Source organism: Myxocyprinus asiaticus, chromosome 3 (assembly GCF_019703515.2).
Source record: "Myxocyprinus asiaticus isolate MX2 ecotype Aquarium Trade chromosome 3, UBuf_Myxa_2, whole genome shotgun sequence".
Taxonomy (NCBI): Eukaryota; Metazoa; Chordata; class Actinopteri; order Cypriniformes; family Catostomidae; genus Myxocyprinus; species Myxocyprinus asiaticus.
The window spans coordinates 58,183,530-58,201,978 of NC_059346.1; the positions used below are offsets into that span (position 1 = coordinate 58,183,530).

The window sequence follows — 18,449 nt, forward strand, 5'->3', positions numbered from 1 at the left end:
GAAAAGTTATCCAATACCCACTGGGCCTGTGTGAGAAATTATTTGCCCCCTTAGTTAACTGCTAAAGCTAAATCCCCAAATCTATGAAACTGCATTCATAATGAGGTTCAGCTGGACTAGACACACCCAGGCCTGATTACTGCCAGCCCTGTTCAATCAAATCAACACCTAAATAGAACTTTTTCAGCAGCATGAAGTTGGCTAAAATGTCTCACCCTGTAGCACACTATGCCAAGGTCGAAAGAAATGATGAGGAAAAAGATGATTGAAATACATCAGTCTGGGAAGGGTTACAAAGCTATTTCAAAGGCTCTGGGACTCCAAAGAACCACAGTGAGAGTCATTATCTCCAAATGGAGAAAACTTGGCACAGTAGTGAACCTTTCCAGAAGTGGCCGACCTTCCGAAATTCCTCCAAGAGCACAGCGACAACTCATCCAGGAAGTCACAAAAATGCCAAGGACAACATCCAAGGAACTGCAGGCCTATCTCACATCAATAAAGGTCACTGTTCATGACTCAACTATCAGAAAGACACTGGGCAAGAATGGCATCCATGGAAGAGTGACGAGGCGAAAATCACTGCTAACCCAGAAGAACATTAAGGCTCATCTGAATTTTGCCAAAATACACCTTGAGGATCCTCAAACCTTTTGGGAGAATGTTCTGTGGACTGATGAGTCAAAAGTGGAACTGTTTGGAAGACAGGTCCCGTTACATCTGGCATTAATCAAACACAGAATTCCACAAAAAGAACATCATGCCTTCGGTCAAGCATGGAGGTGGTAGTGTGATTGTGTGGGGATGCTTTCCTGCTTCAGGGCCAGGGCGACTTGCAATAATTGAGGAAAACATGAATTCTGCTCTCTACTAGAAAATTCTTTAGGAGACCGTCCAGTTATCAGTCAGTGCGTTGAAGCTCAAGCGCAACTGGATTATGCAGCAAGACAATGATCCAAAGCATAGGGGTAAGTCCAACTCTGAATGGATCAAAACAAGCAAAATTAAAGTTTTGGAGTGGCCTAGTCAAAGTCCTGACTTGAACCTGATTGAGATGCTGTGCAGGAATTTCAACATGCAGTTCATGCTCGAAGACCCTCCAATGTGGTTGAACTAAAGCAGTTCTGCAAAGAAGAGTGGGCCACAATTCCACCACAGCGTTGTGAAAGACTGATGTCCAGTTATCGGAAGAATTTGGTTGCAGTTGTTGCTGCTAAAGGTGGCAAAACCAGCTGTTAGGTTTAAGGGGGCAGTTAGTTTTTCACATGGGTTATATAGGTGTTGGATAACTTTTTTGCTTCAATACAAAAAAAAATAATAATAATATATACATATATATATATATATATATATATATATAAACTTTGTGTTTACTCAGGTTGCCTTTGTTTTGTTATATCTGGTTTGAAGATCTAAAACAAATTAGTATGATAAATATACAAAAATAGGAAAGGGGCAAATACTTTTTCACATCACTGTGTGTGTGTGTATATACATATATATATATCACACTGGCGGCCAAAAGTTTGTTCAGAAGGAAATTGGTACTTTAATTCACCAAAGTGGCATTCAACTTATCACAAAGTATAGTCAGGACATTACTGATGTTTGATCAAAGCTAGACAGGCCCCATTTCCAGCAGCCATCACTCCAACACCTTATTCTTGAGTAATCATGCTAAATTGCTAATTTGGTACTAGAAAATCACTTGCCATTATATCAAACACAGTTGAAAGCTATTTGGTTTGTTAAATGAAGCTAAACATTGTCTTTGTGGGGTTTTTTTGGGGGGTTTTTTTTTAGTTGCCACAGTATGCAATAGACTGGACTGCCTTAAGGTCAATATTAGGTCAAAAATGGCAAAAAAGAAACAACTTTCTCTAGAAACCCATCAGTCAGTCATTGTTTTGAGGAATGAAGGCTATACAATCTTTGAAATTGTCAAAAAACTGAATATTTCATACAAAGGTGTACACAATAGTCTTCAAAGACAAAGGACAACTGGCTCTAACAAGGACAGAAAGAGATGTGGAAAACGCCTCACATGTCCTCAGCTGACAGCTTCACTGAATTCTAGCCGCTCAACACCAGTTTCATGTACAACAGTAAAGAGAAGACTCAGGGGTGCAGGCCTTATGGAAGGAATTGCAAAGAAAAAGCCACTTTTGAAACAGAAAAACAAAAAGAAAAGTTTAGAGTGGGCAAAGAAACACAGACATTTGACAACAGATAATTGGAAAAGAGTGTTATGGATCTTAACCCAATTGAGCTTTTGTGGGATCAGATAGACTGTAAGGTGCATGAGAAGTGCCCGACAAGACAGCCACATCTATGGCAAGTGCTACAGGAAGTGTGGGGTGAAATGTCACCTGAGTATCTGGACAAACTGACAGCTCGAATGCCAAGGATTTGCAAAGCTGTCATTGTTGCATGTGGAGGATTTTTTTATGAGAAGTTTTTGAAATAGTTTAAGAAGTTCTGAAAAAAAAATTATTTTTTTCAAATTGTAATAGTAATTTTTCATATTATTAATATCCTGACTATACATTGTGGTCAGTTGAATGCCACTTTGGTGAATAAAAGTACCAATTTCTTTCCATAAGAGCAAAATATGTACATTATACCAAACTTTTGGCCGCCAGTGAATATGTATATATATTATAATACTGTATATTAGTATAGACTTTAAAATGTCAAACTTAATCACATGATCTAGATTGATTCTATTGTGTTTCTCTATCCTGTTGTAGGTAGTCTTGCCAACAGAACACATCTGTAAATCAGTCTGTCCAGAAGTGGAGCCCTTTCAAGTAAAACCTCAACAGTAAACCATTACAGGCTACAGTGAACCATGTTTAATCCACAACAACCTAAACTGAGTATTATCTTAAATCAAAGTTAGATTACCTTGATGAATGTGCCTTTTAAAGTTGTCTAATTTTTTTATTTTTTTGTTCTTTTTTTTTATTTTTATGGAATGAACTATGGAAGTTTTGCATTTTATGTTTTTATTATTTATTTATTTTTAATGAAAGAGTCCAGCTGATTGAATTTGTAATTTAGATTGTAGCCCTACCTACTGTGTGTTTTGAAATCAAAAGTTTGCACCATTGTGAGTCTTGTGTGTGTGTCCCTAGAAGCATTTATTTTGTATGTACATATTTAAATGTTGGTTGGGGTCTGTGTATTTAGATTTGTGCTAATATCAATGCAAGTTTTTGTAGAGCTGTTAACAAAACTTGTTTGTAGTGCTTTTTTCTGTTTGGTTGGGATTGGTTTTAGTTTTTATACTTTGTTTTATAGTTGTGCTTTTATTTTGCTAAATGAGTTGTATATTTCTTTGCAGGCAGGCTACATTGCATTTGCATCCGTGTCAATAAACTCGTTTAAGAAAATGCATTCCCTCTATGTTAGTAGTTGATGTCTTTGTTATACCTGTGACTTTGTTTTTTCCTTCTGTGATCTTTTTTTCACCTTTTTTTCACCTTTTTTTAAAGCAGTAATCCTGCTCTTAAATAATGACTTCTACCCAGGGTTTCAGACTCTGTCGTAAATGCAGCTAAAAATATATCAAATAAAAAAGTGAAATTCATTGGCTTTAGAGAACACAGGGTCTAGGGGGTTAACCATAAAAATATATGCCACATATATTCTGCTGGGCCTTTTTCAAAATTGAGTCAATGTGGGTCTCCCACTTCAGGTCCTGTGAGATGGTAGTGCCCAGGAACCTGAATGACTCCACTGCTGTCACAGTGCTGTTTAGAATGGTGAGGGGGGTCAGTGTTGGGGAGTTCCTCCTAAAGTCCACAATCATCTCCACTGTTTTGAGCATGTTGAGCTCCAGGTTGTTATGACTGCACCAGTGAGCCAGCTGTTCAACCTCCCTTCTGTATGCAGACCCATCGTCATCTTGGATGAGACCGATGACAGTAGTGTTGTCTGCAAACTTCAGAAGCTTGACAGAGGGGTCCTTGGTGGTGCAGTCGTTGGTATACAGGGAGAAGAGTAGTGGGGAGAGCACACATCCCTGGGGGGCTCAAGTGTTGATCTTACATATGCTGGAAGTGAATTTCTCCAGTCTCCCTAACTGCTGCCTGTCTGTTAGAAAGCTGGTGATCCACTGACAGACAGACATGGAAACAGAGAGCTGGGTTAATTTATTCCATAGGAGAGCTGGGATGATGGTGTTGAAAGCCGAACTGAAGTCCACAAAAAGGATCCTTGCATATGCCCCTGGTCTGTCCGGATGTTGCAGGATATGATGTGTTAATAAATGCATAAATCTCGTTTCATTAATTGGTTTGCCAACTCCTGACTCTAGGTATTTTTTTTTGTTTTGTTTTTTGTCGCCTTTAGCCTAGGGCAGTGGTTCCCAACACTGTTCCTGGAGACCCCACAACACTGCACATTTTGTATATCTCCCTTTTCTGACACACCCAATTCAGGTCTTGGAGTCTCCACTAACGAGCTGATGAGTTGAATCAGTTGTGTTTGATTAGGGAGATGTCCTAAATGTGTAGTGTTGGAGGGCCTCCAGGAACAGGGTTGGAAACCACTGGCCTAGGGATTTACTTACTTTTTCCACAGCACTGTTAATGTTTAATGGGATGTGTTCAATAAAGACATTAAAGATTATAATTGTTTGTGTTGTTAGCTTAAGCACATTGTGCTTTTTCTATTGGGACTTTAATGAAGATGAGATCACACTTTATGAGCAATTATGCAGAAAACCAGCTAATTCCAAAGGGTTCACCTACTTTTCTTTGCCACTGTATTTAATATAATTAGAAATAGAGAATTTTATTAACTCCTGCCCATAAAATTAAGTAAACATCAAACCATTTTTTATGTGATAACTTGTATAACGAGGCTTAGAATAGAATATTAAGATTATATCATGTGTTATCAGTTAAAAACAGGAGGAAAAAAAACAAAAATAAAAACATTAAAGGTGCATTTTTGCCCTCACTTTCTGAATTTTAAGGCTATTTTGTCACTTTTGGTGTCCTTGTTGCCCAGAGGTCCATGTGCGAAAATTGGACAGTAACTCTTACACTTGTTTGGATCTTTGTCCTTTTTAAGAATCAGACTGAACTGGGCTTGTGACATGGTTGGCGGAAGCTTTCCATTCTTTAATGATTCTGTATAAACTTCTAGCAAAAGTGGAGCAAGTTCTGTAGCATAAGATCTCAAAAATTCAGCGGCAAAGCCATCTGGCCCCAGAGTCTTGCCTTTAGGCAAGGCCTTAATTACCTCGCCAAGCTCCTCCAAGGTTATCTCAGAATCAAAATAATTTTTTTGCTCAGTTGTCAGTTTAGGAAGTTCTAATGGTTCCACAAAGTTTCTAATATCTTCATCAGTAGACGAAGACGTGGAACTATAGATATAATTCTTTTAAAGCATTATTAATATCAATGGCCAAGGTAAATATTTCACCACCAGCAGATTTCACTGAGGGAATGGTAGAAAAAAACTCTCTCTGTTTTATATATCTATCCAAAAGCTTCCCTGCTTTGTCCCCCAATTCAAAGTATGACTGTCTTGCCCTGAATAACCAAAACTCCACCTTCCGTGGCAAAATAGTATTATATCTGTATTTCAATCGGGTCAATTCTCTGAGGCTATTAGACGACATTTGACACTTCAGCCTTGGCACTTTTAATATTCCCTTCCAATTCCACAAGTTCTTGTGCTTTGAATTTTTTGGTTAATGAGGCATACTGTATGATCCGGCCCCTAAGAACCATCTTAAGTGCCTCCCAAGCCACTCCCACAGAGAATACTGAGGACCAGTTGTTCTCCATATAGACACTGATTTCAGCCTTTAGCATTTGTTGAAATTCAGGATTTTGCAAAAGGGATACATTAAAGCACCAACTATATGATTTATTTTTCTCTGTATGTGGCAACACTCTAAACACACCAGGGCATGATCTGAGACTAAAATGTTTCCAATTGAGCAATCAACAACAGATGAAATGAGGGACATGAAAATGAAAATCTATATTAGAGTAATTCTAGAGTAAATCTTATGGACGGAAGAAAAAAATGTATAGTCCCTACCAGAGGGGTTCATAAGTCTCCAAATATCTGTAAGACCAAGATTTTTACACATCCTGTGAAGTGTCACTGTTGCTGTAGGGGGCTTTCACACTTATGCTTCACTATGATCAAGGACTGAGTCCATCAAAAGATTAAAATCTCCTACCAGTATTGTATAATGAGGGGTGCCAGTGGCTTGCAGCATCCCTTCAAGATCTATTAAAAAGCCCTGATCATCAACGTTAGGTGCATAAATATTCGCCAAAATAAGACTCTGTCCTTGAATTTCAGCTAAAACAATGACTCTTCCTAATTTATCTTTACTCTGTTTGAGACATTTGAATTGTAGATGATTACTTATCAGTGTAATGACTCCTCTGCGCTTACTCAAGCCAGCACTATAAAAAAATGCCCACCCCATAGCTTTCCAAAAAATGTTCAGCTTCCTGCGGGGAAATGTGCGTTTCTTGAAGAAACACTGTATCATATTTCTTACACTTAAGAAGAGAAATAACCTTCCTTCTTTTTATGGGGTGCCCCAACCCACTCACATTCCACGTTGAGAGAGACAATCCACTCATATTAACATTTGACATTTTGACGTAAGAAAAAATAGATTGTGTGTCAAAAACAGGATTATAAAGACCACATTCCAACATTAGTGCAACAGTCAAACCCCAAACATTCCCCAGAACCAAGCAAACAGAAAAAAAAAAAAAAAGGTGCGCATTAACCCTGCACACGACAGCGCCAACTGGCGTCCAGCCCTCCAAACTCAAACAATCCATGTACGCCTACGAGAACCTCCGCGACAACTTTGCCATCAGATTGCTCAAGTCCGGTGATTCTATACAAATTTTGTGAGACAGAATTACACAGCAAAAGATAATCTATAAAACAAACTCCAGCCAATAGGCAGAATAAGCACAAAGAGCATGTAGATTCATTCACAAAACCGTCCCGATGGTGTGTTGCTCTACAAATAAACTCCAGCCACTAGGAGGAACCAGCACAAAATGAGCACGCAGAATCTTCAAACAGTCGATATTCAGTGAGCTGGCCCACCCGGTGGCAACCTGAGCACCACAACATGATCCACTCACTCCATTGACTTTAAGAAGGACATCACTTGCTGTGGGCATGTGAATGTTTTACGGCCATCCTTACCATCTATTCTCAATTTGGCTGGGAATATCAGTGCAAAAGCAACCTTCCGTTGATGTAAAAGTTTCTTGCATTCCTTGAATCTATCACATTTCTCTCGTCGAATTTGCAAAGTCTGAGAACAAGAAAATGCTGTGATTCTTCCAAGAAAGCCTTCCTTTACTCCTTACCTCATGTAACACAAGATCAATTGGCCAGAATTAATCGGGGCCTGTCTCCCTCAGCGGATCGCTGAGCTGGAACCCTGTGAGCTCGCTCGATTTCCAGCTTATGGCCTGCTATGTCGAGCAGACTCGGAAAGAGCTCATCCAGGAATTCCATCATATTCTGTCCCACTGCTCCCTCCGGGACTCCCACGATACTGACATTATTCTGCCGGCTATGGTTTTCCATGTCCTCCAACTTCTCCAAGACACGCTCCAAATCCACCTAGGTCGCTAGCTGATTAGCAGATAATTCCCTCTCCAATGACTACAGATAATCGATCAGTTTCTCAACATCCCCCACTTTTGTGACCACATCAGTAAATTTCGCCTCCATGGCAGTGATCGATCGACGTATTACAGCAAGATCCTCCAAGTCAGCAACGACCTTCGTCAGCATTGCCAACATGTTCAACATCTCTCGCCACATTTCCCGGAACTCTCCCACCAAATCAACTCCCTGGTCCGCAGCCTTCTCAGGGGTGTCAGCCAGAGCACGTAAGTGTCTTTTAATGTCTTCAGAGCCCGAGGATTTTGAATTCTTTGACATATTGTCCTCTGTGATGAGGAGGAGGGCGGAGCCAATCAGCCGAGGAGAGAGTTAAGTGCAGCGGAATGCGGCAGTTCGAGAGAGCGAGAGAGCCACAAACAACTGCCATGCGTGTATTTGTGTTTTGTGTCTTTTTGTTTTCATTAAACATTATTTTGATGGTTCAGCCGGTTCCCACCTCCTCCTTTCTCATTTTAACCTTGTTACATTGGTGCTGAAACCCAGTAAGGAGGAGGGATGCGCTGTCGTGGAGTCCTCGCCACTATCAGCCAATCCAAAGGAGCAGCCGCGGCCATCCGCCGGGGGATGGAGGAGTTCCCTACCAGCCGCCAAAACGCGGAGGGGCATTCTATCCACCAGAGGACTTGTTCCGGTCCGCCCGGGGAGGAGCGGCTGTCGTCCAGCAGATGTTGGGGAGTGGCTGAGGGCCGGGCGACAGCATATCTGGGCGCTGGCGAACCAGGTTATTCCTCTCTCTCCTCTTCTCTCTCTCGCTGTAGCTCCGCTTTGCCATTTCCCTCTCCTCTTTTTTTTTCCCTCCCCTCGTCCCCCTCCCCAGCTCTAGAGAGCCAGGGAAAAGACTCCCCGGCCTGAGGCAAAGGAGGGAGGAGTGCGATGTGGAGGAGGGCGGGGCCGGGCCGTGAATACGCACGCCCGGCCCCCATTCGGGCTAATCAGCTGAGGAGAGTGTTAAGTGCAGCGGAATGCGGCAGTTCGAGAGAGACACATGCAGCTGCAGTGTGTGCATTTATGTTTTGTGTCTTTTTGTTTTCATTAAACATTTTGACAGTTCAGCCGGTTCCCGCCCCCTCCTTTCCCAAACTTAACCTTGTTATATCCTCCTAGAACAGTTATGGGACAGAGTGTATCGAATCTCACCATTTTAAGTCATTAAAAGGTATCAAAACCAGCAAAGTGCGCAGACCTTGCCGTTCACACGTCTGATCCTCGCATGGCATCACGTGACGACATTTAAGGCTTTTAAATATTGTATGAAAACAGAGCACCACATACTGAAGTTAAGTTAAGGTTAGTCTTTGGTTGTCTCATACAAATGACAATCAAAAACATATAATTTAAATGTTTTGTATTAGTATTAATGGACTATACAGGTTAATTACATTATTTGTGCAGTGTTTTGAGGATCAAAGCAAGTAGAAAGAAACAGCTTATATTTTACATTTTACAGCAATTATGAACCACACAATCTCAATATATTTAATGTGTAAAGTATTGAAAATAAAAAAAGTACAAAATAAATAACTAACCATAAATTTCTCACACAATGTAACACTGTAAAATGTATTTAAAATTGCACAATTCTAACTACAATTAAAACCAGGGGCTCTGTTTTCGTGAGTGCGCAAAGTGCAAATGGGCATGGCTGGAAGTGTTTGCGCTACTTGGGTGTAGGCATGCAAACTGTGGGTATATATATATATATATATATATATATATATATAAGGGAAATATCCTAAATATGTTGTCCAGGAACAAGGTTGGGAACCACTGGCCTAGGGATTCACTTACTTTTTCCACAGCACTGTTAATGTTTAATGAGATGCGTTCAATAAAGACATTAAAGGTTATAATTGTTTGTGTGTGAAGTGAAGTGCGTTCCGATACATTCAATGTTAATACTAGCCATGATTTGTGTCAGTAGTTGAAAATTATTAATAATACTTACATTCTTTATAATTTAAAGGAGCATACATCCAAATTCTGGCAAAAATCGCATTTTCCATTCATATAAAAGCGTGTCACTGTCATAGAAATATGCCAAACATTCAACAAGGACACAGTTAATGCACAAAAGAACATAAATCCATATTTCTATTCTGAAAATTAATTGCATACAGTCCATTTACACTACCAACTTCTAATGAATGTGCTGTCTTTGTTTATATCGTTGGAGCTTGAGGGAATGACGCAGATGGTGGAATAACCGGAGAAGAACCTCAGAATTAAATGACACTTGGTCCAGCATTTTGCGCGTTGCACGCATGATTTCGCCAAACCCACTTGCGCCTGAACTTAGTGCATGCTTGCACAAAAATACCAAAACGTCATGGCCATGCCCATTGACTTTGCACTTATGACTTAAGGCATTGCGTTGCACAAAACGCTTGAGCTCTTAAAATAGGGCCCACTTATATAGTGATAAAAGAAAAGGCGTGTACTATATCTAGTTAGTGCTTATTTTAAGTGTTTAACAGTCACTACTGTACCAACAACAAAAACTGCTGCTTGAAAAAAAATAAATAAAATAAGCATATGAAAACAAATAAGAATATGAAATAAAGCATGAATGCTTATTTTGGTGTTACTTGTGTATTCTATTCATGGAACAGCATGAGCTGCAAACGGTCACACAGTCATGGGAAAAAGAAAGTACACCCTCCTTGAATTCTATGGTTTTACGTATCAGGACATAATAAAAATCATCTTGTCCTTAGCAGGTCTTAAAATTAGGTAAATACAACCTCAGATGAACAACAACAGGTGACATATTACACCATGTCATGATTTATTTAAAAAAATAAAGCCAAAATGGAGAATCCATGTGTGAAAAACTAAGTACACCTTATGATTCAATAGCTTGTAGAATTACCTTTAACAGATGATTTTTATTATGTCTTGATACGTAAAACCACAGAATTCAAGGAGGGTGTACTTTCTTATTCCCATGACTGTATGTCTGCAGTCAGACTTGCGCCCCCTGGTGGAAGACTCCTTTATTGTCTCATACGACAAAGTTATTAGAATCAAATGCAATAATGTCACAGAACCGGGTTTAGTTCAAGTTAACAATAAACACACCGTTATTTTTCATAAGCTTTTAAAAAACAAGGCGTTCTCTGACATTACGTTAGTTGCGTAATAGCGTATATGTCACGTGGTGCGTAAACACACTACTCGTAGGTTTCCAAAGCTGTCACTCAAAAAACCAACCAATCCTGTGCTTTCTGGAAGTCAGGTTTCCGCTTGTGTTATCAGTATTCTCATGTTTACATCCACGCAAAGTGCTTAAGTAACTTCAACATGTCAGCCTCCATAGCACGGGCGACAGTAAGGGCGGTTAGCAGACGGAAGATATTGCCCACAAGAGCCGCTCTAACGATGGTGAGTACTGTCTAAAACAAATCGCACAATAGCGAACATAAACAACTCGTTCGTTTTAAAATACTCCCCAGCGCGAGCTTCCATACGTGCCAGATGTGTTTACTTGCACTCAGAGCTCGGTTATCTGATCAGTAGCTTGCTAAAAAGAGACAACGTCTGGCATTCTGGAACATTCAGAGATATATTCAAATTTACGAGTTGAAAAGATCTGATTCACATCGTGGTTGTGTTGAGCAACATAAATGTGACATCAAGGTCAGTCTATGGGCAGGTTAGCGGTTAGCAAGAATTTGAATAGGATAGGTTTTGTGTCAATGTTTATGGGTTAAGTTTTTGCATCAGAAGCTTCTAGAGCTGAGTCGTTGTGGACTGTGGCATTCTGTCTGTCTGTCTATATTATTTTGCTTTTCTCTCTCGACTTCGTTGGAATGGACTGGGTGAGGTCAGTACATCAAGTTTTGAATGTCCTTATCCGTACTTTCCTGATCAGATAAGAGGAATTTAATTTGGGTTTGTGGGAAAAGATGAGCCTGAACTCTCTACAGATGTAATCATTCCACAAGAACTGTAAAAATGTTTACTTTTGAGTAGTTATTGTAAATGCAAAATGATTTGTGTACAGGAAATGTTTCTACTTTGTTAAAACAGTAAATTTAAGTAAGGAAAAAAAAAAACTTGACTCTCAATGATGACAACACGAGTGGGTTGCAACTTACAAGAATGTTCCTTTTTCGTATTTGCAGGAACATGACAGAAACCACTACCTTCAAATTATTGTTCATCAAGTTCCTTGTTTAAGTGTCCAGATGTCACACAAATGGATTTAGTCTGGATAAAGTCATTTGTTAGATTGTTCACATCCACTGACCCAGATATTTCTATGGCCATTTCATGTGCATCTGTTTCTGACTGAAGCTAAAAAAATACAGAACTTATTTAACCTCCTGGGACCCGAGCGTGACTGCGGTGTGCATTTTCAATTTCCCTTTTTGATTTGTAACTAGTAGCACATAATAAACAAGCAAAAAATAAATAAATAAATATTTTTGCTCTAGCAAATAGCTTTCCTAAAAATGTATGTCCACATATGTGGACATCAAGACTATGTTGTGAAATTTTAAATAACACTAAGCTATAGAAAGTCAGATTTTTTTTTTTTTTCATCAAATTTTTTGTTTCCAGGAGTGTTGGAAATGCATGTTTTTGTGACATTACAGAAATTACATCTGATTTTCTCTAAAGCTGAATAAATAATAATTATTCCAAGTAATGTCCAGCATCATCCATTCACTGCCAACCATTTTAAAATTTTATTTAGCATTATAAATTCTGAATCTATGTACTGTTTACCATTGTCCCATGTCTGCCAAACATGTTGTGTGGTCTAAACATCATCTGCAGCCTGAAACTGAACTTTTGATTCTGATTTTAGGAGTGAATGCACTTAGCTGCATAGAGAGCTATAGGGTGCTCCCTTACTATTTAGTGAACGACTTACCTCCAGTATGCTGTCTGTCTGCACTGGTCTCAGAACAGTTTGAAATGCACCTTATTACTCCATATAAAGCCTATGAAAGCAACATTTTTCAGCTTTTGGATGAACCCAATGACCCAGTGTGAAAATGCACAGTGTGTATGTATATATAAATATAATATATATATATATATATATATATATATATATATATATATATATATATGATTGCATTTACTAATGTTACTGAATAGAACCGTATTGCACAGAAATAACAAAATTAAACATAACAAAATGTATATTCAAATGAAGCTAAATGATTCAAAGTTGTGTTAGAGTTGAAAGTTATTCAAAATAACTAACGTTTTTTCTACTTTTGAGGAAATGCGGTACGAGTTTCCACATATGTGGACATCATGTTTATCAGCGTGCTGAAGTGTGAAAAATGAACGCATTTTTTAAAGTGGCATATCAAACGAAACTAGAGACGCTCCTCTTTACATCCAAACAGGTTTCAATGAAAAAACATAGAGGTTTCTTACCAGAGGCACTTTTGTTGCCGCTGCATTCGTAGGAGCGCTTCATGGAAATCAACGTCATGCCATTGTGTTACATGACTCAGTGCGGCAGAAGTTTAACCCTTAAATGGCAGTCTAGAGTCTTGTGAACAGTATTCAGTCAGTTTTTATTCATTTAAATTATGTGTTGCATATAGCGAAGTCAAAATACAACGTCCACACATGTGGACACGGGGTCGTACAAGGATAAAACATAAAAAAGCACTTGTATAATTAATATAGTGGGAAACATTTGACATTTACATTTGACTGACCAATTAATGTGCAGTTTAATAAAACAATATTTCATGGTTTACTTGAAGACACCTTGTTTGACTTAAAACAATGAGAATGTGATTATTGTTTTGTAGTCCTGTTTTTACCAAAAAGAAAATCTAAAACAGTAGGGCTGGGTGTTGATATAGATTTACTGATTCGATTCCAATTCAGAAGCTCTCAATTAGATTTTGATTCTATGTTATTCAGATTCATTTGGGTGTATTTAAGATTGGGGTGGGCGATATGATCAAAACTTTATATCACGATATGGATAATTTAGTATCATGATAACGATATTAGGGATGTGAAAAACTACCAATTTTCATAATTGTCTATTTGGTCGGTTGTTTGAACGAGTAGTCGGTGTTAAAAATATTAATGTATAATATAGGCGCCGTTATGATCACGTGACCCCGATCAGACCCATTTCAGAGGGATATACAGATGCTAAGGGTAGCACTTCAACATGGTAACTTATGGATATTCAACAAATAAATAGGCTAAATAACTATAACATCGTATTGCAAAAAACTGTCATAGTAAAAAAGTAAACATAAAATAAGAAAGGCTTCAGTACAGAGCGGCACAAAACAAAAAGCGCAGAACTACAAGATAACGCGGGTACATGTATCTAGTTCATAACATCGAGCAGTTTAAACATATTTTACTGCAACTATTTTTTTAAGCAGTGTCAGACAGAATCAGCAAGTCTTAAATCTCTCCACAACACCTCACAAATATGGGAACATTACTCACAGCAGAAGATTTAACATCTGACTCTGATCAAGTCAAGTGCTTTTCACAACACACATCATTTTAAAGCAGCTTTACAGAAAATTATGCTTTAACAGAAAATGAAGCTGTAATTTTTCATTGATCAATTACAGGTGATTCAAATTGAGTGTATTTTCTTCTTCATTCTCAGACACCTTCAGCTGTGAATAAAGTCAAACAGCTTTTACAGGATAAGACAGAATATGTGAGTATTTATTTGAGTTTATCATCAGCAGTGAAAGTCTTGCTGTCTTTTTATTTGCCTTAATGACATATTTTCCTCTGCATTCTTTTAATTCATTTTGTACAATATTCCTCTGATCTTAAACAGATTGGCCTTAAGGTTGGTGTTCGAACCAGAGGTTGCAATGGCCTCACCTATACTCTTGACTACACCAAGGAGAAAGACAAATCAGATGAGGAGGTGCTGCAAGATGGTAAGAAAATGAATGAACACTCCATCTTCATGGATAGTTCACCCAAAAATGAAAATTCTCTCATCATTTACTCGCCCTCATGCCTTCCCAGATGTGTATGATTTTCTTTCTTCTGCAGAACACAAACAAAGAATTTAAGAAGAATAACTCAGATCTGTAGGTCCACACAATGCTAGTAAATGGTGACCAAAATATTGAAGCTACAAAAAACAAAAAAAACAAAAAAAAAACACATGAAGGCAGCATAAAAGTAATCCATAAGACTCAGTGGTTTAATCCATGTCTTCTGAAGTGATCCTATCGGTTTTGGGTGAGTACAGACCAAAGTATAACTCATTCAATGTACATTGCAGTCTCAAGGCATGATCATGATTTCAATCTTTATTACACTTCCTTGTGCTTGACACATGTGCAGAGTGCTAGATGGCGCTAGGAAGTGTAATAGAGATAGAAATCATGATCACCAAGGAGACTGATGATGTCAAGATTTATAGTGGAAAAGGAGTTATGTTTTGGTCCATTCTCACCCAAAACAATTGGATCACATCAGAAGACATTGAGTAAACCACTGGAGTCTTATGGATTACTTTTTTGCTGCCTGTATGTGCTTTTTGATCCTTTAAAGTTCTGCTACCATTCACTTGCATTGTATGGGCCTACAGAGGTGAGATATTTTTCTAAAAATCTTTTTTTTTGTGTGTGTTCTGCAGAAGAAAGAATGTCATACACGTCTGGGATTGCATGAGGGGGAGTAAATTATGAAATAATTGTAATTTTTGATTAACTATCCCTTTAAAACAGCATTTTGTCTCACTGCACAGTGCACAGCTACTCGTTGGAAAAACTAGTTTGTGACTGAAAAAGCTACCGGTACTTTATTTTGAAAACAGCTGAGCTACTGTCATGCTACTGAAAAATATAGTTAGGTTATAAGTGTCACTTCTTTTCGGTAGTCCATGACAGGCATGTCGTGAGTGCCAGTTCATATCATGATAACATTAACATTAAATTTTTTGATTTAGCAGACAACAAATAGGCCTAGTATGTCTTGAAAATTTATGTATTTTATATTTGCGGTAGGGGGTGTAACGGTTAAAATTTCTCATGGTTCGATTTGTGTCACGGTTTCGGTACGGTTCGGTATTTACAATGTACAGAAAAAAATATATATATTAAAAAATAGTAACCACAAAATCAGCATGGTTACTGTCATTTTTACAATATATAGTATAATCATGGTTACTATATAGAAACTACAGTATTACTGTTGTAAACCATGATTTCTGCAAAGAAAACCATGGTGACAGCAGTCAGGGTTACTACAATATTACTATAGTAAAACCATGGTTAATTTTCGCTGGGTCTTCAACTAAAAACTCTTTTCTCTAATTAATAAATCAACATTTTAACTTAATACCTGCACTATTACGCTTCATGCATTGACATAAAATGCATTTCAACCTCTGCTGCACATATATTCAATATTCGGAATCTGTACATCACTATAGAAGGAACTTTGCTATTAAAATGGATATGAGGGATATTGTGACATGGCTCGAGTGTTTTAATCAGGGCCGTAACCACAATATACTTTGAGGGGGACAAGTCCCCCCCAATAACTGACATCCTTGTTGCTGTTCTGCTGCATTCCATTATGCACCGCTGTCTAATTGTCATTAAGTTGTAGCAGGAATAACATAATGGTTTAAAAAAGTGTCATTTTTACCGTGCTCCGTAGTCTAACACCGCTCAATGTCTTTTGAGATAGTCAATCAAATCGAAGAAGGCGGGACTCAAGTTTAAGACGCTAAACGGATTTTGTTTTCCCTTAATAATAACAACCTTCATTTAAAAACTGCATTTTGTGTTTACTTGTGTTATCTTTGACTAATATTTAAACTTGTTTGATGATCTGAAACATTTAAGTGTGACAAACATGCAAAAAAATAAGAAATCAGGAAGGGGGCAAACACTTTTTCACACCACCGTATACACAAATAAAGTAGTTTCAGAGTGTAGGAAGACCGCCTCGATTACGTCATCAGGCGCAAACTGCAAATCTCTTGCCTTGATTTGTCACGATTCTCTGATTGGTGGACCTTTTTCAGCAGCATGGGAAGTGTAGTTCTTAACCAGGAATTTCACTATTAAACATGATATTTTAAAAAAATAACGTGGAGCTCATGGTAGGTCTGTCTCTAAAGTTATTGGTAAAAATCAATTTGCCTAAAAGAAAATTAGATGGGATTTTTACTTCTGTAACCCGACTGTCATGATCTATTGCCAGATCACCATGGAGACCTGTTTACTTATAATGTTGCTGCATATATTTACAGGTGTGAGGGTTTTCATTGAGAAGAAGGCACAGCTTACGTTGCTGGGCACAGAGATGGATTTTGTTGAAACAAAACTTTCCAGCGAGTTTGTATTCAACAATCCGAACATCAAAGGAACTTGTGGGTGTGGGGAAAGCTTCAACATATGAACCTCACTGCATGTGTCACTGCACCTAAAGCTCTACCCCTTCGGGACATCCACTCCAAGTCCAAGATTCAGAGATCCATCCTGAAGAAGTGTAAGACATAGGAGACTGAGAAAGACACTGCTGTTTAGTGGAATGTATGGGCATCACCTCCTGTGCTGCTTCCAGCCATGTCAACATTCACTGATATTTCTGGAAAAAAAAACATGCTTGTGATTCTCATCTTTCAATAGAGGTTCAAAAGATTCATTTAATTCCTTCATCAAAATCTAAAATGATGAATTTTGCTTTTAAACCATTAAATTAATTAATTAAAACCAAAAATTTAAAATGATGTTATTATACAGGATATACCCTTTCTGTGGAAAACAATTGGAGACATTTTGAGTAATCTTTACACAAATTTCTCCTTTTGTGTTCCACAGAAAAATAACAACATGCAGGCTTGGAACGATAAGAGGGTGAGGAAATAATGACAGAACTTTAATTTTAGGGTGAACTACTATTCCTTTAAAGAATATTTTTGTGTTTGATGGTGTCTCTTGAACATGTGCCTGTACAGCCGTCTCACGCAGATCTCAGGGGAGAGATTAGAACTGCACTCCATGTTTTTATGGAGTTTAATAAATTGATTTGATCTCTTCTGAGGAAGTTATGCTTCATCCAGTTGAGCTGGCACCCATTCATATTTGTTAACCCGGTTAATGAGATCTAATGAGGCTTATCTTGAAAAGTGAAAACCTGGTGAATGTCATAACATGTCTCATTCTTAAAACGAGGGCCTTGATGTACAACACAGGAGCTTTGCAGTTGCTTCCTCTTGGTTACTTTGCACACATTTGGTGGATTGTGGACCAGGAATAATTGACAAATCTTTTAAACATAACCTGTCTGGTCAGTAGATACATATGTTGCAGCATGTACCACTTTCCATGGTAGTGGAAAAGCATGCAGCACAGGAAGAGATGCCATTTAGAGAATTTTCAAATGCAATTGTTTGACTTTGTCAAACTTGTTATCTGGTGTTTTATGTATGAGTATAATGTGTACATAACAATGTAAATCCCGTCGACTGTCGTTTAACGCACAAATAAACTTCTGTTATACATAAGTGTGTTGTTGTTGTTTTTCCCCCTTATTAAATTAAATGCCCTAATTTTCTTATGACCTGTGTGGCAGTAACAATCTATTCTTCAGTGCAATGGCATAATGCAGTAACTGCAAATGTTGTCAAAATTGAGTAACAACTGAAATTAGGTCTCTTAGAATATGATCTGTCTTGTGATCTTATCAGTGGGTTTGTCTGAATTATGCTAAGATTTGGAGAAAACATTGAAAATTGCAGTGTCCAAATCTACAGAGCC

At 38.2% G+C, this 18,449-nt stretch overlaps 2 protein-coding genes across 3 annotated transcripts in view; both read left to right on the top strand.

Moving 5' to 3' along the window:
- Positions 1–3,397, top strand: part of LOC127431101 (terminal uridylyltransferase 7-like) — a 51,482-nt gene extending 48,085 nt beyond the window's left edge. For both annotated transcript variants that reach the window (XM_051681363.1, XM_051681371.1), the window contains exon 30: positions 2,751–3,397. In XM_051681363.1, the coding sequence (XP_051537323.1) occupies positions 2,751–2,779 (29 nt within the window). In that variant the 3' untranslated portion in view covers positions 2,780–3,397. The remainder of the gene's footprint in view (positions 1–2,750) is intronic.
- Positions 3,398–10,939: 7,542 nt separating this feature from the next.
- LOC127431197 (iron-sulfur cluster assembly 1 homolog, mitochondrial) lies at positions 10,940–17,432 on the top strand. Its single transcript, XM_051681513.1, has 4 exons — positions 10,940–11,082; positions 14,318–14,371; positions 14,498–14,603; positions 16,940–17,432. The coding sequence occupies exons 1-4, from the start codon at positions 11,002–11,004 to the stop codon at positions 17,086–17,088; spliced, it is 390 nt and encodes a 129-aa protein (XP_051537473.1). The 5' UTR covers positions 10,940–11,001; the 3' UTR covers positions 17,089–17,432.
- Positions 17,433–18,449: the final 1,017 nt, after the last annotated feature.